At 37.6% G+C, this 26,381-nt stretch overlaps 1 protein-coding gene and 1 long non-coding RNA gene across 3 annotated transcripts in view; one reads left to right on the forward strand and one right to left on the reverse strand.

Annotated features, from left to right (window-relative positions):
* Positions 1-26,381, forward strand: part of LOC120523841 — a 161,737-nt gene that overhangs the window by 55,164 nt on the left and 80,192 nt on the right. The window lies entirely within an intron of this gene.
* lnx2a (ligand of numb-protein X 2a) overlaps positions 12,303-26,381 on the reverse strand; it is a 152,211-nt gene continuing 138,132 nt past the window's right edge. For both annotated transcript variants that reach the window (XM_039745495.1, XM_039745496.1), the window contains exons 8-11: positions 25,238-25,415; positions 15,329-15,560; positions 14,129-14,287; positions 12,303-12,964 (exon numbers count right to left, since the gene is read on the reverse strand). In XM_039745495.1, the coding sequence (XP_039601429.1) occupies positions 12,829-12,964; positions 14,129-14,287; positions 15,329-15,560; positions 25,238-25,415 (705 nt within the window). In that variant the 3' untranslated portion in view covers positions 12,303-12,828. The remainder of the gene's footprint in view (positions 12,965-14,128; positions 14,288-15,328; positions 15,561-25,237; positions 25,416-26,381) is intronic.

Here is a 26,381-nt window from a genome sequence, read left to right on the forward strand (position 1 = left end):
AGAAGCAATGAAAAAGAAAAGGAAACATTTTGAAAATAACGTAACATGATTGTCAATGTAATTGTTTTGTCACTGTTGTGAGTGATGAGTGTTGCTGTCATATATATATATATATAAATATATATATATATTTACACACACACACACAAACATATATATATATATACATATCTATACATATACACATATATACACATACACATATATACATACATATATATCTACATATATACACATACATATACATACACACATACATATATATATATATACACACACACACATATATAAACATATATATACATATACATACATATCTACATATATACACACACAGCTATTTCAGATCAGTGCAATACGCTGCTTGTTAAAACGGATAACTCCGCTCTTACGTGCAAGTCTGCGTGGATATTATGAACTATCGTATTTGTTCAAGTTCTATTTAAATTTTAAATAGAAGGAATTTTTATTTAGTCGACAGAAATATCTTTGGTAGGAATGGTAAAAACAGACAGGAATATTATTCGTGAATAAATCAACTCAAACCTTAAATAACTTAAAAGAACAAACATTCAAATTTCTTTACTCTTATGTAAATTTATATAAAAAATAAACTTAGATTTTAAATATCCCAAAAGATTTTGCTCTCCATAAAAATATATCCTTTCAAAATTATACAAATTCAAATATGAACATGCTGCATAACAAAACCTGGAAATATAAATAAAATGTGTTCCTTTCAGCAATAACAAATCAAATCATTCAGTTGTCTTTGCTCATATGTCATTTTAGAGCTGGACGCCTGGCATCTTTTTTGGCAACAGGTTCGTTTCTGTTTGGTGTGAGGTTCTGTGTTGTGGAGATTCTCAGGATGGATTGCAGGTGCTCATCAGTGAGGCGACTCCTGTGTGCTGTTTTGTTAGTCTTTATCACTGAGAAGAGCTTCTCACACAGATATGTGCTACCAAACATGCACAAGGTTCGAGCCGCATGTAGACGGACTTTTTTTGTTCTTCAAAGTCACCAAAGCGCCGTGCAAACTCAGTGCGCTCAGTTTATCAGCAAAGTGCGATTTGGGAACACCGTAGTGACGACTTGGTTTAACATTACTTGGCAACAGGGAAAGTTGCACTGGTGCATTTGTGTCTCCCATAAAAGCAACTTCACTTGAAATCACTTTGTGATTGTGCACGGTAAAACGTCCGCTGGTGTCAGATTCTTATTTAATTCTTCTGCTTTCTGTATCTTCTGCATTGCATTCAGGTCTTTCAGCCTCACTGATGAGCACCTGCAATCCATCCTGAGAATCTCCACAACACAGAACTCCCTGATGTTTTGTCTCATAGTGCCGTCTTAGATTAAATTCTGTAATTACAGCCACATTAGCTCCACAAATGAGACACACGGGTTCAGTAAACATATACTCAGCCTCCCATCGGTTTTAAAGGCTCTATTTTCAGAATCAACTTTTCTCTTCAGCATCGTGTGAGCTAGCTTCGCAATAACTTGCAGCATCATAAGCTAGACTTGATTAACGCGTAAGTGTTCGGCAAGGCAGCTGAAGCGCTGCATTATGGGATCTGTAGTTTATTGTGTTACCAGCGCTTCATATACCCGGGCCATTAATAACAATAATACAGTATATAAAATGATCTCGCGGGCTGGATATAATTACACGCCGGGCCGGATGTGGCCCGCGGCCCTTGAGTTTGACACATATGGACTAAATAGAACTTGAAAAGATATATTTTTCAAATGTGATCGCAATTCAGATAGAGTTGACGCCAGCACTACAGCCTGCATGCCTCAATAAGTCATCCTCCCTCGCTCTTACTTTTTACCGTTCATCTAATGAATACACTGAGTATGGCTTTACCAAAACAATCATTGATGGCGAATAAAGTATCCATTATTCGAGTATGTAGATCGGGATATATATATACATATATATATACCCGCGTATCGCAGCTGAGAAGTAGTGTGTTAAAAAAGCTAGAAAAAGAAAAGGGAACATTTTAAAAATAACGTAACATGACTGTCAATATACAGTATTTGTTTTGTGAGTGTTACTGAGTGTTGCTGTCATCAATGATTTGATTATCATTATTTCTTTCAATCAGGTTTGTATTTGTAGGATGTGTTGTGTTCAAGTTACATTCCGTGTTTGTCAATCGTTGTAAAGATGACAGGTTTCATTCATCGATTCGTTTCTTACTGCATCAATAAACAGCTCGTCTTCTTCTTTATCTGAGACCTGACACACTGCATGCACGGGTTTTTTACACTGTCTTCCTTTAGCGGGACATTGACTTTTTCCACCGTGTGCTTTGTTTCCACAGTAGCAGCATTTATGAATATGCTTGTATGTATCAGGCCTTCATATTTTTGCTGCCTTTTCAATTGTGTAATTCGGTTTTGTTCAGCGCTCTTTGGAACTGTTGCTTTTTATCTGTGCACTGCGTCAGTTCACATGAGCCGCTCGGTGTACATGCATCGAAGTTCCCCAGTTGTGCTGGTGCCATCTCGTGCTATGTCCATGGCTGTATTTAATGTTACCTTAGTCCTGGCACTTAAAACTTTCTCTCGCAGTTTCGCTGAGTTTGTGCCAAACACCACGCTGACCATCTCATCTTCCTCTGCATAAGCACAGTCCTTAACCCGTGAATATTTAGTGGGAGTTTGCTATTGGATTGCCGCTGATGGACGGCCTTATATGGGCAGGCACTAAATTACAAACGCCAGCCTATCTATGAACTTAATTTAAAGTGTAGGTTTACATCGTGCTTTGTTTCCGAAGTAGCAGAACTCATCAATATGGTTGTATATGTCACTCGCTCGCTTCTTATTGTTTCGCTGCCTTCTCAATTATATAATGCATGTTTTCTTCAGCGCTTTTTGGAGGTCTTCCTGATTTTCTATGTACTGCGTGATTACGTGAGGCGTGATGATGTCACACGAAACTCCCCACGGCGTTCAAGCTCATCTCCATTACAGTAAATGGGGAAAAACAGCTTCCAGTTATGACCATTACGCGTAGAATTTCGAAATGAAACCTGCCCAACTTTTGTAAGGAAGCTGTAAGGAATGAACCTGCCAAATTTCAGCATTCCACCCACACGGGAAGTTGGAGAATTAGTGAGTGAGTGAGGGAGGGAGGGCTTTGCCTTTTATTAGTATAGATTATATATAAATATATATAATATATATAAAACTGCCATAGCAAGGTTTGGGCAGCCACCCATATGTTGTTTCATGGCTGCAAAGCTGAATAAAGTGATAAAAGCGTTTAAAGGCCAGTATAGGAAATGACATTAGAGGGTCTGGAACCGAAAGGGTCTTCATCAATAGGCTCTGACCGGGAAGTAAAGTCAAAGGGTTCGGAACCAGAATTAATGTCATCAGGGCCAGATGGAATTTCCCGTTAACAGTCTGCAGAAATGCGAGAAAAAGAGTCCGTGCACTCTGCCCCATCCCGGTCTGGCTCAAAATTACTCTCATTCAAGCCCTTTAGCTGCCTCCCATGCGCACATGTGTGACTCTATATATATAGGCTGAACGCACCTTAAGGAGACGCGCCTGCTCCTCCGAAACCCCCTCTTAAATGGTGATAAAATGGGATACAAATAGTTTTTTTAACTCCTCTTTTACTCGATCAGCTGTTGGCTTGCTGCTGCTGTTTTGCCTCATGATCTGCACTTCGCTCGCCTACCCCTTCCCTCCCCCCTGCAAGAGCTACGCACCAATGTGAAGAGGAGGCCTGAACACACCCCAAGGAGACATGGCTGCTCCTCTGAAACCCAAGTTAAATGGTGATACAATGGGAAACAAGTAGTTATTTTAACTCCTCTTTGCTGGATCAGCTGCTGGTTTGCCGCTGCTACTATGCCATGAGATCTGAACTATGCTTGCATATGTATTCCCCAGTGCCATGTGCCGCTGTGAAGAGTTTGGCTGAATGCACACCAAGATGATGCAGTTGCTCCTCTGAAAACCCTCTTAAATGGTGATATTTTGGGAAACAAGTTTTTTTTTTACCTCCTCTTTGCTCGATCAGCTACTAGCTTGCTGCTGATTTCGTTCCGTGTGATTGGCATTTTGGGTGGCACTTCAAATGTTTAAAAGCCTGTATAGCACCTGTCCTTTTGTCCTCAAACAGTATGAAATCTCTTTTCGCTTTTCCGTTATTTCATCGAGTAATATTTTCCATTTGTTAGTGCTAATGTGATCTTTTCACTCATTTTTTTTGAGAATTTCGAATTTTCCTACTTCCATTATCTGTAACCTGCTTTGCATGTGTATCATGGGCCTTGCTTACAAAAGTTGTAAGTATGACGTGACGTGCGTGTCTCACAGGATGTGAAAGTGTCTCCGTCTCTCTTCAAAAGATGACGTCTCATCGCCGGAAAAAAGTCTTGTCCCAAGATATATATATATATATATATATATATATATATATATATATATATAGTGGACTTGGCCCGGACACAGACAGGCGGACATGTTGTTTCTCAACCACCACACGTTTATTTACTATATTTACAATTATTAAATTGGTCACACAGACCCAGTTCAGTGCACAATACACCCCAACACACTCAGTCCTGGCCACAATGCCTCTCTTCGGGCCGCCTCCACACCTCCTCTGTGCTTCGTCCTGCCTCCTCCCGACTCCAGCGCTGAATGAATGGAGACGGCCCCTTTTATGCAGTCCCCGGATGAGCACCAGGTGTTCCCGGCATTCCTCGCTTGGCCACGGCGCCGGCTGTCCTCCCGGCAGCTCTCCGGTGTCTCCCAAGTCTTCCCCAGCACTTCCTGGTGTGGCGGAAGTGCTGGGGCAACAGGTCCCAAGGCATTGGGGCGCCTCCTGGCGGTGACCACGGGCCCCTACAGGGTAGGGCTTCCATGCCCTCAACCCGTGGCCCCCAGAACAACCAGGAAGACGGCCCCCACGTGATCCAGGGTGGGCTTTGACCCTCTTCCGGTCCCTCACGGCGTCCCGGCCGGGTCGTTGCCCCTGGCATCCCTGACAATATATATATGACAGACAGGCAGATACTATGTATAAGAGAGGATGCAGATAGACTGGACAGACAAACATAACATAGAAGAGGTTGGCTGTTTGGAGTTGTAATTTATCTTACCACAAATAACAGATTTTATGATACCAAGGCTTTAAAGATACTATCCAATGTGTGTAGCTCTTGCTTTTGTTACTGCTCTTAATTGGAGGATTCTTCTTGTGTTGGAGTGCAGTCTTACTCTTTGCTGCATGACCCTTTGTTTGTGGTGTTCTGTGATGCTGCTTTCTTCACTCGCTTTCTGCTGCATTTTCTGCAACATCATTGGGAAAACCATTACTCATTCTGTCATGAGAGTTTAGATGCTAAGTTCCCTTCTTGAAGTAATGGCTGCTTCTCAGCAGACCAGATCTTAGCTTTCATCTCTCCAAAGTGGGAGTAGATCATCAGCTTTCCGGTTATAGAGAATGAGTTTTGAAGGTCATTTTGCAGAGTGAAAGCATAGTTCTTGTCTGGGGCAGAGTGTCCTTTGGGATGTGCCTGGGGCCCCAGAATTCCCCAGAGAATATCTAAATGGAATGAGTGCAACTGGTTTATGAAGGAAGGTAGAACTTATCACGATTGGATTAAAGTCAATTCCAGTTACATAATCAGTATATCCACATAGGTGCATTCTTTTGTCTATCACAGTTGTCATTCTGTAATGTATAACTCATCCCAAGGATGAACACACACACACACACACACACACACACAGGGTGCTCTGTGGGAGGAAACCAGAGCACCCAGAGAAAACCCAGATAGACATGGGGAGAACATGCAAATTCCTGCAAGGAGGATCAAGCTACTTGGAAGTGGACATTTAATCTATTCTGTCACACTTTATATTATGATATGCATGTTCAATGTACTTGCCAAGAACAATGATGTCTTCTCGTTGCTCCATACCCTAGTAGAATTAATGCCTACTAAATGATTTCATATTGATGTTCACACATTTTTGTCTATTCCTCTTTGTGGACGTTAGGTGTCTATAAACCTGCAGTCCATTTTTAAGTTGGTATGTTTATATTATTAATAAATAACCATCAATGGAAAAAGGAGATAAATAAGTAAACATCAATGTAATAAAAATTAAAAAGCATATACATTTTCCTACCATTGCATGGTCTCACACCTAGTCCAGAGTTGGTTTCTGCCTTGTGGCTAATGTTGGATGCAGTTTCCTGTGAACTGACAAATATACAGCATACAACTGAGTTATTATAGCAGAACAGTAATTAGTGCATAATAAAATACGGACTAGAAAAATGAAACAGAAGTATCTTTATAGAAAACAATAATAATTTTAAACAATAAAGCAATACTGCCCCAAATACATTTGTATATACCACATACACTCTCATTCAACAAGTAAATTCACATTGACATAATACTTATTTAGAAACCAGTTTTCAATCATTTATTTTGCCAAAAAAAATACAAATAAAAATACAGACAAATATTGCCAGTATTGAAACTTACAATAATGTTTAAGACAATATCCTTGTTTTACATGTAAGTACTGTACTAACATGGCTCATAGCAGCAACAGTAAAACATTGCAATTATGTAATTTTATGAATTTCATCCAAATGTATTAACTAGAAAAAAATGTTACAGAAATTTTAGGTCATGAGTTATTGAAAATCTACTAGTGAGACATTTTAGAAATCTAGTTAAACACTGAGTCTCTTTCCTTAAAATTAAAAGTTTGTGGTGAATCTGACTAGTCAAAGAATGACATATTTACAGTTTTGCTTCAGTAGTGTATCATTGTATCGACAAATGCATTGCTTCATTAAACTGTTCTATTAAGTTGCATGTTTTATTCATTTACAGCATGTTTCATGCAGGAAGGAGAGCCAACTTGAGATTTTTTGTACCTATATACAGTTATCTATGTATCAGCTGTTTACGTTTAGAAAACACTTGTCAGTTCAATCTTCAGCAGCGGTTGTCATATCAAAACAAAAGCCCACCCCCAAGAATGGTTCAGAAATGTTCAAAGGAACACAATGTATTTCAATGTTACTGAAAAATGAAAGTCATGTAAAAACACATTGAAATTAAAATATTTCCTGAAACTGCATTTTTAACATATATACGTCTAGTCTCCAAAGTAGAGTTCAGTGGAAACTAAACTGTTTATTTTTTTTTACTTGCATGACTTTCCAAAGCTTTTGAACAAACTCACAAAGTAAAATCTGCAACACAAAGAATAAAAGTAAGCAAACAAGCTGGTGTCTCACAACTGCAAGAACATTTTCTTTAAATAAAATGGATGACAATATAAATTCACCTCCCAGCAACCCTGAATTTGATTTAGCAGGCTTGTTTATAGAGAGAGGGATGACATTTAGTATTACTGTTGCTAAATTTTGCTTCTTTGTATCAGGTGAATTATAAGCAAAGAGGATCAGCAATAAATGAGTGTAGAAGGCCTTTAAACTTAAAAAAGCTACAATCACTAAAAGTGGTATAGCTGTAACACAGCAATGAATGGCACCTCCATCTTAGAGGCTGGAAGATAGGAGTGAGGTGCAAGGTATAGGGAAAAAATTGGCAAAAGACAAGGAAAGAACAAAAACATTTTAAAATTTAAACCACTATGAAAACCTGGAGGTTCACCCGCACTTAAAATTTTCAAGCTGACTTGATCTATGGTTTTTAGCTTTACGTTATTTCAAAAAAGTAATTTAAGCAACTCTGGTAATTCTAGCAGATAACAAAGACACAATCAACCCCTACTCTATATTCAGGATATGCTATTATTTTGAGAGGATTTAAACAGAATGTAATGATAATTTTAATTAAACTGGAGCTGTACAGCATCAGAATAGTTAGTATTGCTGCCCCCAGCTCCAGAATCCCAGGTTTAGATTCAGGCCTGGATACTGTCTGCTTCTCCTTGAGTCCAGATGGGCTTTTCAATGGCTAGTCTGAACTTCTCTCCCACATCTTAAAAGCATGTGCGATCTAAATTGGCCCAGAATGTGTTAGCCTAGGCTGGTATGTAAGTGTATACTGCTTTCCAATGATGGTTCCTGCTTTGCACCCAGTACTTCTAATATCAGTTCAGGCACCTACAACCTTGAATTGGATAAAGAGAGTTTGATAATGAATAATTAAACTGAACCTGTCCCCTGTCCACACAATAGTGGTATTTAATTTTCAGACAAGGCAGGCTACTAATACTTGGTTGCACAACACCTATTCAGTTGTGCTACAAGTTTTGTTATGCCAATTATACTTCAGTCTGATCATTTTTTCTATTATGCACTGTTACATTCTCAGATGCATCAGTATTCTAATGAATATATCCAGAAAACCAGAACTGTGCTGCTGAAGAAAACCTACAAGAATGATAAAACTTGTGAGGATGCAATCACTTTAAATATGTATTAGGTTTGCTTAGTTTTTTGCTTTGTAACCATCAAAAATGAATAAAAATATGTTTCAGAAAGAGTTTTAAAAACAAACTCAATTCAATGGTACTTATTTAGGCTATTTTTGCATGTGAAAAAAATATATGTATATATAAATTAAGCTCTTCTTTTGAAGACACACGATAGGCTATGTGGAAAACACATGTGCTGCCTGTTTGTTGCTGCACTGTTGCAGCAGTGAGGGTGTTTAGTTTCAAGCACAGTACTGCACCCTAATTTCACTGTGTCAGAATCATAATTGACTCCCAAAGTATGCACCTTTAAAGTGTATCACCCCTGCAAATACACATCAAAATGCTTCATTTACACGGTCTGAATTTATCATTGCACAACACAAGATAGACATTGACACTTTAACGGATGGGCAATGTCAAAAAAAAAAAAAAATCATAATCACAGCACAGGGCCACACATACCCTTTTATATTTAATTTCCAAGAGATTCATTAGTGTAGCTGGTTTTCCAGTATTGGCAGTGAATGTGTGCATGGCTAGTGGAAAACGCTTCATTTCAGCAACAAGAAAACACTGGCGAGGTTATTGCATGAGACGCTTGAGGTGAGGCAAGAAGCGGCGGTTTCTTATTTTGGCAACAAGCCTCCTCCCCCTCCTCCTTCAGGGCCTCATTACAGAACGTGTATTCTTTTGCTTTAAAAAATCTGTATTGTGGTCATTAATACATTTTCACATTTTTAACAAACAAAATGATCAAGTGTTAGAAGTCTTCCAACATGTCTGTTGAAAAGAAAATGGTGCTACCAGTTCAGGTATTGCAATTTATATAATGAAAGTCTCTTATACTTTAAGATAAACATTTATGACGGCAACTTAATTTACACAAGAGACGTTTCAAGATAAATGGACTGACACCTATCTGCCTTGCTTCTTGTTTTTTTTTTTTTTTATAAATGTATGCCTTCTTTAAGTTTGCAGTGTAGGGGTAGGAAAACAACACTCATTTACTTTGAGAATGAGCTGTGATCCGTTGTTCAGTAACATTTTTCCTTACGTGACACTCCAATGTTTAGAGTGTCACAGCAACAATGTCTGCCCGTGGTGCAATTCAGGTGCAAATAGCTTACTTTCAAAACGCTGCTTTAAAACTACCACTTGACTTCATATTTTATAAATATATACCTTTATGCTATATAAACACATTTCCTACAACACTGTATATGGAATAGATGACATCACATGTGGTTAGCTTTGCACCAAAGCAAATGTAACACGCTTTGATTTACAAGTCTTCACATGCAGGCCATACTGTACCTACAGTATATGCATGTTTTAGTATAAAATTATTTGGAAATGTATTTATATATACACACAACGGACCGATGAATGTCTTGAAAGTTTCATGCATTTAATTTCAATATGCAGGAAAACTCAGCTTTCTGGTATACACTTTGCATCTCCCTGGTCACAAACCAAAAGCTTCTACTACTCCTCTCTGCAACAGTCTAACCTGCAGCGTAAACCTAAAAACAATAATACAGTACATATCAATAAAAAAGACGGTGTTCAATAATGCTGGGTTATGTTTAGAAATTCTTTTTTGTTTTAATCTTGTTTTCCTTTTAAAATGCCTACTCTTTAAACACTACAACTTTTCACTTTGAAATGCAAATTTGAGCACAATAGCAAAAATGAGCAGCTCCATCAGTGACACACACACACACACACACACACACGCAAAAACACACATAGCATTTTATTAGGATCTAAGGTGCCGGCACCCTGTTGATCTGGAATTTGTTCCAAACTTCCAGAATATTATTTGCACAAACAATACTTCCAACTAAACTAGCACAACAATAATAAATAATTTTAAAGTTTAGAGTAGGCAGAAAGTATTTTTACAGTTACAAAAGTCAAGCCTCATTTTGACAGGTGGCCCTGGGTGGCATTACATGCAAAGTGATTCAGTAAAGGATAAACGGCATAAAATATTAAAGACTTTTTCTTTGTTCATCTATTATAAGATAAAAAAAATTAAATACATGAATTCAAAGGGTAATTAAATCAACTTATTCATTAAGAGGAATGCATACTTGATTTCAGCTACATATTCATACTGTATATAATAATAATAATAATAATAATGAAAATAGTAATAATATTCTTAAAAATAGCAATACATTAAAATGATGCAGGCTTAATTTAATTTATTATCTCAATTCAAATATGGTTTTCACTGCAGCCTGGCAGTAAATACTGCATTACACAGATTGTAAAAAAGCACAAAAACACCAAAACTAACAATGTACACAGACTCATGTCTAACAATCATTATAAATGGCATCTTAAGGAAAAGGACAAATCGGAAGTAGGTGACTGCATAGGCTGGTAAAACTCTGCTAGTAGTAAAAGTACTGAAATTCCAAAGATATGAAAAGTCTGGTAAGTCAAGGTATGTATGCTGTAGTATAAATGGTGAATGACAGTGCAAAAGTTAGATGAACAACCTAAGCTTTATAATACCTCTCTGTCTTGATAGTCCAGTACTACTGACTTGCAGGTTTTAAAATATGTTTAATTGATTTGGGTAGTTTCTGAAATAAATGTATTGTCCTCCTAGAGATAAACTAAATATCAGTTCAATCAGTGCTTTTCATTACTTTCTCCTTAATGGAACTATCCATCCATCCATTATCCAACCCGCTATATCCTAACTTACAGGGTCACAGGGTTCTGCTGGAGCCAATCCCAGCCAACACAGGGCGCAAGGTAGGAAACAAACCCTGGGCAGGGCGCCAACGCACACACCCACACACCAAGTACACACTAGGGCCAATTTAGAATCGCCAGTGCACCTAACCCGCATGTCTTTGGACTGTGGGAGGAAACCGGAGCACCCGGAGGAAACCCATGCAGACATGGGGAGAACATGCAAACTCCACACAGGAAGGACCCGGGAAGCGAACCCGGGTCTCCTAACTGTGAGGCAGTAGTGCTACCCACCGTACTGCCCTTAATGGAACTAATATGAACGAAATGCTTTTGGAGCAGCATGGTGGCACAGTAATTAGCACTGAACTAGGAGATCAAATTTCATAAGTGGTCGTTCTTTTTTTTGTGTGGTGTTTGCACTTTGTTCTTGTGTTTGGGCTTTTCCTCTCACTTATAAAAGGCTTGCAGGTTAGGTGAACTGTTGTTTGTTAAAATGGCACCCTGTGTTACTGGGGATAAACCATGTCAATAAGTGGACTTTAGGGTGCTTTATGTTTTAAAATACTCCAAGGTGTTCAAATTAGTTAAAATTTTAGTACTGTTATATCTACTCTAAAATACCTTTTAAATCTATAATTTCCCCTGGCTGTGGCCTAAAACAGATACTTCAGGGACAAACATTTACATAAAGGAAAGTAAAACATTTCAATATAGTTTCTACTTTCTACTTATTTCAACTGTGAGGAGATTTAAATTACTATGAGTGTAGCTCCTAATAAAATGGCAGGCAAATGCATATTCTGTAAATTAGGAATGTATGAAGATCTTTGTTTCTTAGTATGAACCAACTTACAAAACAGGACAATTACTTTCCTGGTTATTGCTTTTAATGTTCCAAACTGCAAGCTAGCATAAATCTCATAACCCCAGACCCAGAAATGTAAGTAAAATACAAAACAGTCACTCATTATGTGTTTAGGCACCTTGTAAACCGTAAGGTAGGACAGAATGTATACTCATCTATTTCAGTGAACCGCAGGAATACCATTTCAGAAGCAGCAGAAAACATCCACACATAAACACAATGGTTGAACAGCACATTAAAAATGTAACAGCATTTAACAATACAGTAATAAAACTATTTAATTTATACTCAGTCCTCTGATATCCAAACATACAGTGGCCACACAAGTAAAAAGGATACAAACTCCCAGACAAAAGTAAACATCTTCAATTGCTTTCATTCTCACCATATAAGAAAATCGACAAACAAATTATACAATATGTCATTAATTAAAAAGTCTGTTCCATGAACATGGGGGTGCCAAAGAAAAAGTTGTAAGGCTTGAAGTGGCTCTGAAGCTTGCAGATTGGATAAGGCTTTTCTAGAATCAATAATATGGCAATATCAGCAAAAGTTTTTTTTCCCCTAATATAGATTTGCATTCTTGTTGTTGGGAAAACCATAAAAAATATTTGGTAGACATCTTGAAGACCACCTCCATGTCTCTTTTCTTTGAAACAGGGACACATTACAGCACTTACATAAACTGACACATCCCCCTCTTTGCTTTGTGACTTGCTGCTACAAAATATTGTATTTTTTTTAATAGTTTTTCACATTTCTCCAGTTTCAGATCTCCTTAGGGTAGATTAAATGAGGCTTCCAGGCCAAGAAACAACTGTCAATGTCACCTTGTTTCGCTGCTCCTTCAGCATAGGTACTAAAGCTGAATGACTCATTCCGACTGTGGAAAGACCATTCACAGCTACAATCATGTCACCGCACCTGAAAGAGTAAATGAATTTCAGATAAATTGAATTGTTTCTTTTATTGTAGCTAGACATTTTAATCCTGGAATTGCCTTCTGCAGCAGGACAGTATCATTACTTGTAGAAAATGAGATTTAAACACTCTAGGGAAAACTAGGACGATCATGTCTTACACTGCTAGGACAAAACAGGGGAAGTAAAGGTGAATTAACGGGGACAGAATTGTCTGCATATTTTGGGCTAAAGTGACAAGATATAAAAGCTCAGGTTTTTAATATTCTGTTAAGTTCTCTTTAAAGTATTCTTCATTTAGATTTCGTCTACTCTTTAAGATGAGAATTCTTGTCTCAAACTGCTCTGAGGAAGTTATTCACTGTTTCTACTTTCTCCCTCAAGCTAAGCCATAAGCATCATTTTCTTGCTGTTTCTCTAATAATTATATACTTGTTTATTTACTTCTTAAGCTTCATTTACTTGTGTAAATACATTACATTCCACACAAAGCAGCCTGTTTCTGGATCTAGGAGACTCCACTATCCTGAACATTGCTTCATTAGAGCTTGTATACTCACTCAAAATGGACAATCAACTATAGTCCTTTCATTTCTGAGAACAGTAGATACTTTACTGACTGTTCAACAGTGCATCTAAAGATAATGACTATGTATTGAATTAAAAATCAAAATACAAAATGAATCAAATACGTTGGCTGACTGCAATACAGAATGTACTGTATCTCTTGCCATTACTATTTGGCAGGGCTGAATGGTACTTTCCTGTTTAAAACTAATGCATTCATTGAAGGCAAAGTCTGGGCACTACTGGTTTACAGTTAACCTAATGTGAAAAAAGTAAACAAATGTTATTTGTTTGTCTTTATTATTCACCCTAGGAAAAAAAAGTGTTTATTATTATAAATTTAAAAAAATCATAAAATGTGCCATTTCTATTATGACTACTCAGTTTGATTACCAGTGTGCTCAGCATTTCTGTCAAATACTAAATTCAAATTAGCACTTTATTGCTTACTCCAATTTAAAAACATTTTGTTATGTACATTAACATAAAAATAACCACATCTGCATTAAGACCATATTTTTAAATATGCAGTCATAACAGGCAGGGTGAATATACTGTACAGTACATATAAAAACAAAGGAAAAAACAAAAGAAGACTTACTTTAGTCTTCCATCATAGTAGGCTGGAGTCCCCAACACAATAGTCTTAATAAAAAAAGGCTGATTGGTGTGATTCTCTTCATATCCTCCTACAATGCTGAATCCCCAGCTGCCCAAGTTACTTCGCCGCAAGACAATATCATGACAGCTGTGAATGTAACTATAAATATGGTAAAAAATAAACAAATTAGATTTGCCTGTATAAGCAGAGAATGTATGTGTGATTACAGTAAATAAAAACTTAAAAGAAAGATAAACTGAAAGTACCGTTGCTGTGACTCTCAAAGAAGAAAGTTATAATTAAACAAAAAGGCCTACTTGACAAAAACTTAAGGGCAGATTCTACTACTCTGATGCAGCAAAGCTGAGCTTGCTACCATACGTTTTGGCCCCTATCCACACTATACAAGGAGGGGAGTAGCTGTTACTCAAGTATTTAATGGCCTGTCAGCCTCCATGACCACTAACTGTTTTGCTGCTTTTTGTTATACTAAAAATGACATTTTCTTCCAAACAATAGGTGTACTAAAATTCTCATCTCAAACAGGGTAAGTGAAATTAATTACAAGCTTCTATACTTATTCAGCTGGAAGGAAGGAAGGAACCTGAAGGTAGAATTTATGTGTTGCCTTCTGGGAAAGCACTAATCTGTAGGTGACCTTTACTAATTTATTTTGACTGATTTTCTCTAGTTTTCTCGGATTGCTTAAACATCACTTGCAGGCCACCAATGTTAGCATGTGCCATGGAAAATTGTTAAAATAATAATGAGGAACTTAACTTAATCATTTAAGGGCATTCCCTTTCAACCTGGCTGCTGAAAATGCTGGTCCACAAGCCATACAGTATAAACTAGACACCTGAATAACCTTGAAAAACCTCTGCCAAGAGCAGTAGATAAAATCACTCGTAACTTCGGTATGGAAAGCTAGTAAGCAGCTGTTCTGTAAGACTTTAAGCTGTTATTGAAGCATAAGATGAACTCGAAGAAAATAAGAGAAAAGCTGACAAATAACTCGGTTTAAAAAGTGTACTTTGAATTTGTAGTAAAATGCATATTAAACAAGATGGGTAAGTATCATTTGTAGTCTAGCAACGTGAAAAATTCTGAAGGATCCGAATACTTTTGCTGTGCACTGTACCAACCTACATAAACTGAGCTATGGCTATATTTTTGCTTAGTTTACTTATCAGAAATTACCTAGGCAAACCCAGCCACATCACCCATGAGGGTGACCAGCTGGCATCATATTCATTCTCATTACTAGAATTAAGGGGTTCCTCTGCAGCTTGTGCCTGTTCCTCAATGGTTTGGACTTCCAACGTCTTCAGTGTGACTACAGGAGAAGCAGCACTGGCCTTCAGAGTAGCTACAGCCTCGCTGTGGCTCAGATTGGTGAGGTCAATTCCATTGATGCTAAGGAGAATGTCCCCTAGGAAATAAATCAAGGGGAAAAAAAAGTCTTGGCTGAAATGCTATTAGACATATAACAAAACAAGTACAATGTGATTCAAAGTCATTTAGTTTTCAAGTATTTGCTCTTCATAGCTGCATCAAATTAATTCTAAAGATAAATCTAAACCCTTTTTATATTATTGGTTAATTCCAATAGGGAAGCAAAAGCTTTAAAGAAAGAAAGACGTACTGTTTTTTCTTATTTACACATTACTATTTAAAAGTCAGAATCAGTCAGAAAGTTTCTTGTTTTTGATGAGATCGATACCTTTTTCTAATAAAAGTACACTTAAAATGAACTATAAAATCAAGTTAATATATTACTAATGTTGCAAATACTGCTTAAAATAACTTATTTATAATTTATTATTCACAAATGACTGCAAAACCTTGTTTCCAGTAGCCATTACTTTAGTGTCCTAATCACTTTTAAACTAGCTGCATATGGCCTTTGGGACAAAAGACAACCCAAAGATTCCCTAGCAGCTTTACTGTATCAGTGAACTTGTAGTGGTGTCAGCTAACTCTTAAGAATTACCCAGGACAGAGGTCATGGACCCTCCTCTGTAACCGGAGATGATGTATTCTTGTCCGTGACGGACGTGTTATCAAGTGCAGCTGGAGCACAAAGTGAGTAGGACAGGCTGAAACCTACCTCGGGCAAATGTGTGGTAGCTTTTTGTGTGAATGTAGAATGTGCATGAACCATACAGTTGAGTTTGCTTGGGATGAATGAAAAGTGAGGTGCATGCAAGCACCAAAAACATTTAAAAGTTCATGCATGCACCATCTCACCAAGTGCAACTCACACTTGTGTAAGCTTCTACATCTCCTATAGAATTCACACCAACTACCTTGCTGAGGTTGAGCGTGAGCACAACAGACTGCTAAACACACACAGGTCTTTCGTAGTGAGAAATGATGTGCATGCAAGTACCAAACAATTTAAAAGTACATGCATGTTCCATCTAGTGGATGTGGTTCACTGTGAGCAGAGTGGACTACATACACGCACGGGTCTTACATTTATATATGTCTAATGCTAATTGGTTGCTAAAGAAGCCGTTGTAATTTGAGTTAACACAGCTGAAACTTGTTATTCTGTTCAATACAGCTAGTAATTATTTTCCTTAGACTGCAAGGTACTGACATTCCTAAAGTTTCATTCTGGATTCATAAATGACAAAAATGAAGCAGCTTTCTTAAAAAAAAATGTCAGTCTATTATTGCTTTACAAAATGATGGTTATTCCATATGACAGACTGCCAAGAAACTGAGGATTTCATGCAATCCAAGGAAATATTTCTTGGGCTCTGTAAGTAGAATGCTGATAAAGCTTTTTCTAAAAAGTGGGGCTCCTAGTTGAACACTGATTAGTTTATTGCACTAAAAATAATGTGATCTTAAAGTTACAAGGAGTGTTACCGTACCCTAGTGTTTTGAGAGCTTATAGACCACGAACCCCAGACATGCCAGAATACAACAGCTGTTTTACCCCCTCCAAAGTTCTTCAGGCTCAGACAATATATGGACAAGATAGCAGCCAGTGCACTGACAGCACCTTAGCTAACTGCTACATTTACCTCTGACAGCTGTCACTGGAGTCTTCTGGTAGAGCCTGGGTCTGCATTTCTATACTAAAAGATTCTAAAATATAACTCAAATCTAAAATTATTTGTATCCTAATTGGTGCTTGTTGTTTTTGTTGTTGTCACTTCTGTCATGGCCGAAATTATCGGCACCCCTGGAATTTTCCCAGAAAATGCACCATTTCTCCCAGAAAATTGTTGCAATTGCAAATGTTTTGGTATACACATGTTTATTTCCTTTATGTGCATTGGAACAACACAAAAAAACAGAGAAAAAAGCCAAATCTGACATAATTTCACACAAAACTCAAAAACCAGGCTGGACAAAATTATTGGCACCCTCAACTTAATATTTGGTTGCACGCCCTTTGGCAAAAATAACTGAAATCAAGTGCTTCCTATAACCATCAACAAGCTTGTGACACCTCTCAACTGGAATTTCTGACAACTCTTCTTTTGAAAACTGCTCAAAGTTTCTCAGATTTGAAGGGCGCCTTCTCCCAACAGCAATTTTGAGATCTCTCCATAAGTGTTCAATCGGATTTAGATCTGGACTCATTGCTGGCCACTTCAGAACTCTCCAGCACTTTGTCTTCAACCATTTCTGGGTGCTTTTAGAGGTATGTTTAGGGTCATTGGCCTGCTGGAACACCCATGACCTCTGACGCAGACCCAGCTTTCTGACACTGGGCTCTAGATTGCACCCCAATATCTTTTGGTAGTCTTCAGATTTCATGATGCCTTGCACAGTCAAGGCATCCAGTGCCAGAGGCAGCAAAACATCCCCAAAACATCTTAGAACCTCCACCATGTTTGACTGTAGGTACTGTGTTGTTCTTTTCTTCGTAGGCCTCATTCCGTTTTCTGTAAACAGTAGAATGATGAGCTTTACCAAAAAGCTCTACCTTGGTCTCATCTGTCCACAAGACGTTCGCCCAAAAAGATTTTGGCTTCCTCAAGTACATTTTGGCAAACTCCAGTCTGGATTTTTTATATTTCTGTGTCAGCAGTGGGGTCGTCCTGGCTCTCCTGCCATAGCGTTTCATTTCGTTCAGATGTCGACGGATAGTTCGAGTTGACACTGTTGCACCCTGAATCTGCAGAACAGCTTGAATATGTTTTGAAGTTGATTGGGGCTGTTTATCCACCATTCAGACTATCCTTCGTTGCAGTCTTTTATCAATTTTTCTCTTCTGTCCACATCCAGGGAGATTAGCTACAGTGCCATGTGTTGTGAACTTGATTATGTTGCGCAGAGTGGACAAAGGAACATGAAGATCTCTGGAGATGGACTTGTAGCCTTGAGATTGTTGATATTTTTCCACAATTTTTGTTCTCAAGTCCTCAGACAATTCTCTGCTCTTCCTTCTGTTCTCCATGCTTACTGTGGCACACTCAGACACACAACAGAAAGATTGAGTCAACTTTTCTCCATTTTAACTGGCTTCAGGTGTGATTGCTATATTGCCAGCACCTGTTTCTTGCCACAGGGGAGTTCAAACGAGCATCATATGCTTGAAATAAAACGATTTACCCACAATTTTGAAAAGGTGCCAATAATTTTTTCCGGCCCATTTTTGGAGTTCTATGTGACATGATGTCAGATTTGGCTTTTTTTCCTCTGTTTTTTGTACTGTTCCAATGCACATAAAGGAAAAAAACGTGTATACCAAAACATTTGTAATTGCAACAATTTTCTTGGAGAAATGGTGCATTTTCTGGGAAAATTCCAGGGGTGCCGATAATATCGGCCATGCCTGTAAGTGTAATGACCTCTGTACTGCACTATTCCTAACATTAAACCTAGTCCATTTGTGAAGCTAATACTCCCTGCTGGACACATCGTGCAGCAGCAGATTGATTATTAGTTGGACACTTTGTCTTTCTTTTTTAATATTTTTTAGGAGAATATTTACATTGGACTTGTTGTTCAACCTTAGCATTCATTCCTGAATGTGTCTCTCTTTTTATATTTTACCTTGCACTATTCCCTCTTCCCTTCTCCATCTCTGTTTACCAGTCATGTGATTTAACCAGGCCAGGTCGCTCTCTGGGTGCTGTCTGCTTTGTGTTTATGGAGTTTGACCTCTGCCTGTTTTTAGGATCCTGTCTTTGATTCATGTTTTGTAACTCTATTTCTGCCTGCTGTATACAACATCGTTCTCCTGTTTACTTTTGACTCGTCTTTGCATTCAATTGTTAAACCTGTTGTCTTGACTTTAGGCTCAATGTCTTCTACTAAGAAAACTGTGAAGATGTAATCATAATTAAAATGTGTGTTACAAAGTCTGAAGTCCTACAAAATGTACCATAAGCATCAAGTAGTCCACTTCAAAGCTGTGTCTGGCCCTCGCGAACATCATAGCTACATATGCATTTTTCATTATTGCTAGACCTGAATGTCTGTTTTAAAATGTAAAGCCTGGAGTTTCTTTACAATTCTTGTAGGAATTTCTGATTTCTGGTCATAGCTAGTATAAAATAATAAATGGACTGGTTCATCATCATTCATAAGATAAATAAGAAAAGGTTTTAATATCCACTTTTAATTTATTCTGCAAACTTTGTGGATCTTTTCTAATTATTGGTATTATTATTATATACATTTTCACTAATAGATTTTACTAGTCTCTGACTTTCCCCATTTTTATCTTAACAATTATATTTCTTCTTGTATTTCACATTATTTCTGTTTTTGATGAGTATTCCATTACACACTGAACTTCTCCTCTACATCCTACAAATCTTCTAATATAATACGCTACAGTGGCTGTTCATTTGTCTGTCCAGGATTTTAAATCACCTGTAGCTCGCAAACTGTTTCACTTATTGACTTGAAATTTGGTACACATATACTACTTGACGTCTACTATCCGCTTTCGGGGTGATGATTTTTATTACTCTTTTTATTTTTATTTTATTTTATTGTAGAATCAATATGCATATGCGTATGGGCGCTGCTCTCATTCCCTACCGCGTTCGCTAATCATTCTTGAGGCAGATTGAAAACTTAAGTGCCAGCTTAAGTAAAAAATTAAAGAAAACATACTAAGTAATTGCAACACAAAAACTAACTTAATCAGTTTTAACGTGAAAAGATGCTGGCGAAAGAAGAGAAACAGCAGGCCACTAGGGTGGAGAAAAGAATAGCTGCTCAGGAAGCAGCAAGCACATCAAACTCTAAACAAATGAATGGTAAACAGAAACAGAGAAAGAGTCTGAAAACTAGGACTGCTCAATTCAAGTGTATTCACTGCACGTTATTGTGCAGTACGCCGTTACTGGTGCAACATAAAATGAATTGGTGTGGCATTGTATTGTAAATGTTGGACACCAGAGAGCAAAAATGACAGACTAGCATTGCATTGGCTTTTCTCTATGAAAGTAAGGTATAGGGAGGAGGAAATGGCACATTTCTGTGACAGCCTCAGTGACTTAGGCCTGTTTACTCCTGAGCTGAGAAGGTTAAAAGTCGCCATAGTCCATGACTTCAGAATTCTCAGAGACACTGATAAAGATGACCCAGATTATTTTCTTTTCTTAAAACTATGAATCACACACTACAGAACACCAGAAGAAATTAATAGTATTCAAGATGGAAGCCAAAACGCTCTTCTTCACTCACATTTTCATCTAGAACAAACTACCAAGTCATGTAGAGTAAGCGGAAACCTTAATTATTAGTTAACCAAACAAGCGTGATGGGCTGAAAGGTCTTCTCTTGACTGTCAAAAATGATATACTTTTATAATCTGCAAAACAACTCATTGATTCCCTTGGAAAAGCAGAATGTTAACAGAAATTGTAATAAAAATGTGCATTAATCACAAATTTGACTTCTAATTAAAAAAAACTGATTTGAACAAATTCCTATTCCCAATGGAACCCTCCAGGACTAGGCCTAAATAAACGATAATAGCTACTGATAAAGAGTACTGACCACTTTGTGTTTACATCATTTTCACTTTTTGTCACCATGATGATGAAAATATGGTCAATGCCCAACAGAAAAGTATTAATGCATCTGCTGCAGTCTGTACAGTATGTTCTTAAATCTGTAAAAATAAGATTAATGTGTTCTTGTAAAAGTCTTTGTGGTTTACATCCTGGATATAACATAAACCCCCAATGAAGTATAATTTTTTTGGTATATTGTAGCTGTAAGTAGTTTAAATCTGTCAACAGAAAAAAATGTTTATGTAAACTTTAATTTCTAAGCCAATAATACACCTTTTACTTCCTGTATTGTATAAAACAGAACAAGAATATGCAATGATGTAATAATACAGACAAAACTTAAAAGAAAAACAGCAAATAAAAAAGGTTTGCAGTTATTTGATAATTGCACAAACCCAAAAAAATGCGGTTTAAGTTTATAACCTGTGTTCTGTCAAAAATAAAATGTATTCCTGATTTTTTTCTGAAAAGGCTATTGGGCCAATCATCAAGTTTTGCCATGATATAGATATAAAGTTTAGATAAATTTTAGAAGAAGATGCAGGAACTAAAACAAACTGTTTCATAACATACTAAACTAAACAAAGAACATAGATTTGGAAATGACAAAGAGTGCACTATCTGATTTACGTGACAACTCTGAAAGCTCAAAACCATCATGAGAATAATGGTGGTTATGCCTAACACCTTTCTATGGGTTGCATTTTTAAAATAAGCCTGGCTGAAAGTGGATAACAGCTAATAGCAAAAGCATGGAATAATAACGGTCTTAATGCAAATACAGCATGACATAAACCTCAGAAGCAACAGAATTCTTTAAAGACCAGAACTAAAACCTCTCTCTGTCACACAAAATGATGAGAGGTAAGCTACAATGCTGCACTCATTACATAATGAAAATTCAGTAATGACCTGAGTGTAAGAAATAGTGTTATTTAAGGAATTCATATTTTAAGACTTGTGATTTGAGATTTTGCATACAAGTTGATAAATATTTTGTATGTATTTATTTGTAATTTAGGCAAAGCAATGTGATATTGGTGTTACATTAGTGAGAAGCATTCATGTTTGCCCCTGCCTTTTGGGACTGAGTCTCTTTGAATTTTTCGACAGGATTTGGGTGATGTGCCTTAAACCAGTTTGGCAAGTGTTTCTCTGCTAAAGTCTCTCAACCCCCATAAGAAAACCAGGCTGCCTAACTGCCAAGCTTTACGTTAACATATGGGTTTGGGGGAGTAGCAGGTGTTAAGATGTTTTCTGTTCCCCCATTGGTTTGAAGTATGGCTGTTTGGAACTGGCTTGTATCGGAAGCTTTTAAGTACCACGACTACTATTGAGTACTACTGGCTCTGGGGGTTGGACAGAACATCTATGAATCTGCTTGCTTAACCTCACTCTCTCTCTCTTACTAACATCTGATGAAGGAGCATCTCTCTCTCTTACCAAACTGATACATGAACTGAAAGGACAACACAATGGAGAGCACAGCTCGGCAGCCATATTAAGACAGGCATGTGGCCTGTTCTGAAGAAAGCTGACCACAAATGATGCCTTAACTGCAGACATTTTAAGTAACTAACATGTCTGTGTGCCACCTGAGCTAAACATCACCATTTATCAGGTTGTATGGTTGCCAATATTCAAATGTACTTTGCATATTGTTATTATTTATGAATATTATCAATAATACATTGTTTAAATTGTAACTTTACTCCTGCTTGTCTTTTACTACGCCTAATTGCCTGTGGTTATAGATGTTGAAGGGAAGGTGGGGAGACATTATATGCTATCATACCTTATGAATAGTGATAAGTCTGGGAGATTTGAGGCATTCTGACAAAGGCTACTTATTAATAATACAAAAAGGGAAAGTAGAGCAATATATTACTCTACCAATACAAAAAAAGACCATGAGCAAATGGCTTTTTATTGTGTAGCTACAGTTGACCATGCTTTGGTAAAACACATAAGATACATGATAGTCACACCTTCAGAACTAAGTAACCTCCAGGACCCATCCCCAGGTCTTCAAATGGAACTTAACTGCTGCTGCTGCCATACTATTTGAAAGTACCTTTTTATATTACAAATTTAACTTTAAGAATAGTGCCATATTAAATGCAAACATCAAGTCAGTAAGTGGAACTAAAGGAAATGTACATTAAGTTTACCAAAAGTAGTCTAAGTGTAATATTTACATTACTGTAGTGATTACTGTTCAGTTTTCCTCAACTCATTGTTTTAATTTAATGTCCAACCACAATATTCATGTATGTACATAATGCATTACAGTATTTTGTACATTTACTTTAAAATCAACAATAATTTCAGAAAAACACAAAATATATAGGTGGCATATTAGCACAGTGTAAAGTGTTGCTGTTTCATGGATCCATCACTATGGGAATGAATACTATGGCCAGATATTGTCTTTGTTGGAGTGTGCATGTTCTCCCCATGTCTAGTTGGGTTTTCCTCCAGGCACTCTGGCTTCCTCCCACATCTTGATTGGTGATACCAAACTGATTCGTGAGGAAGAATGTATGTGTGTTTGTAAGAGTGGGCCCTAGGGTGGAATGAGACTCTGTCCATGACTTTTTCCTACCTTGTTCCCACTGTTGTCAGGATGGGCTCTGTTCCCCCAATCAAGAATTTTATTTTGGGGCCTGGAAAATGTTATTTTATTAAAAAATGTTTTCTTTCCAGTGCATTTTATGGTTCAGTATATCTGATAGAATTTAGCTTCATTTTGTCATTTTATTGTGCAAACTATGGGAGCATACGGCTCCTCAAACACCTGAATACATCAGCCATGGGTATAAGTGTTGCAACAAACAAGACTTTTATTTCTGTTCTTTCTGGGAACATGCTTCCAAATAACTGTTCCCTACAGCACCAAGCACAACATGGCATACAGCACCCTTGGCTTTCACTTCTTTCGTCCTTCTGCCTCCACTCTTACAGTGGCAAGCTTCGCCCCTTTTCCTTGTGGCAGCTGCTTCTGCATTGCCCCCTGGCCTACTCCTACAGAACCCAACAGGGCGCCAAACTCCAACTTCCATGGAATCCATGGCACCGCTGTAACCTGGGGGGCTGCCATCTAGCATTCTGGGGGAGCCAGTGACCTAAAAAGATTGCCTTCCCCCATCCTTCAATTCCATGGGCATTTTGGCCACGTTGGGCTGCAAGCCGTCCCTTACAATATATATATCTGGGGTGGCCATTCTCAATCCTTTTTCGGTTTGCTGCCTGATATTTTATCATTTATATATGTTTACTAGAGGGCGTGCCACACACCAGCCACTTTGCGTCTCTGCTGCTCGCATTGTGAACGGGGTGGCTGAACGCACACTTTGGAGATGCGGACAGATCACCTGCTTGCTTACTGCTCCTCCTGCCGTGCTACGTGTTCTGCTTCTCGTGCTGTGTGTTGATCATTTCGTCATTTTGTCTCACTGCTTTGTCTTGTGGGATGTCAAAGTGTCTCCGGGCTGATTATTACTTTCCTTATTTTCTGAATTTGCACATAGATTATTATTGCTCTCTTGTGCGTCCGTTTTTGCTGCCTTTTCTCTCCAACGCTTCTTGTATCTTTTCGACACACTGCTCTTTCTTCTTCGCTTAGTCATTCACATGCCATCTAGAACGTATAACATGTTTAAGAGCTGGGCACACATGAAGTCTGTCTGCCAAAAGCATTCCAACAACAGCAAGGTTAGGTGTCCGTGAACTTGTTTTAAATTGTTTGTAAGTAGGCCGTGACGTGCAACAGTCACTGTCTCATGGGTCTTGCTTCCTAAGGTTGTAATGTCTAGTCTCGCGTGACGTCAAAGTGTCTCTCCGAGATGATCACGTCTCGCATGACATCAAGGTGTCTCTCCTAGATGATCATGTCTCGTGTGATGTCAAAGTGTCTCTAGAAGATGATCACGTCTCGATCCAAGATTTTTTTATATAAGATATACAGTATATACACACACACACACACAGTAAGCATTTATGAATACAAGTTACATGTATACATAGAAGCATGTAAGCATAAGCTAGTAGTCAATTCAAATCACTGACAACAGAATTTCTGTAAATCTTATAGAGCCCAGGAACTTACCACGTTTAATCCTGCCATCTCTGGAAAGGCAGCCATGCGGCTGAACACTGGTGACAAAGATGGGCAGTTCACCACTTTTACTCCCGCGTCCCCCAGCTACTGTCATCCCCAAAGACTCATGTGGCTCCTTCTTCACATTGATCTGCTTCTCTTGACAGGTTACACACTGTGACAGATCCTAGACAAACACAAAAATAATGAAAAAAAGCTATGATGACCAGAAATATTATAATCCTTCATTGATAACTGAATAGATTCATCAATATTACTTTAGTTAGAAATAATTGATAAACATTTTACAGTATCTTAAATGTTGCCTAAAAATATTTATATAATGCAGGGTTATGAAGATCTACATTTTACAAAATATGCTCAGTGTCACTATAAGGCATCCATTCTTATACTTTGTGATGTTTATTAATGTGACTTCCAGATTCTCTGCCCGAGGATGGCAACTTAAGGTCCTTATTAATTACATATTTCTTGCCAAATCAAAAAACATAACTCTCACACTGCTGTCAGCTCTGTCTAGGTGAGAATTAGCCTTGTGGAGCAGACAGATAACTGCATCCTCCACTCCAATCTTTGTCTGATAGGCAAACTGCGGTGGGTCTAGATGGTCTACCACAAGAGGACTCGTATAGTCCAGGACCAGTCTCTCAAAGGTTTTCATGATGTGAGACGCAAGTTCCACTGGTCTATAGTCATTAGGTGAAGAGATGCCTGCCTTTCTTGTCAGTAGAACATAACAACTTAAATATCTAAGAATTTACTCTCTCTTTGTATATGATGGGTAAAGGATCTTCCAAATCACCTTGGTGCTTATAGAGCTTCCCTGTTCATCTTTATCATCTCCCCTTTTGAAAAATACATAATTACCAGAGTATTCTGCCTAAATAATCTGAAGAATAAACCAATAAAAATTAATAATTTGAAAATAAACACTAATAACTCTGTATAATTAATCTGAATTATAAACACTAATAACTTTGCATAAATAATACATTTATGTAGTACAAAATTATGCAACTTTGTTTCTGAATTTTTCTATTCTTTAATCACTGTAATATTTGTCATAACAGATTATTCTCATATTAAACAATCTGCATTGCATATCTGTTCTTGTCTTTAACTTATGTTTTCT

Source organism: Polypterus senegalus, chromosome 2, assembly GCF_016835505.1.
Source record: "Polypterus senegalus isolate Bchr_013 chromosome 2, ASM1683550v1, whole genome shotgun sequence".
NCBI lineage: Eukaryota > Metazoa > Chordata > Cladistia > Polypteriformes > Polypteridae > Polypterus > Polypterus senegalus.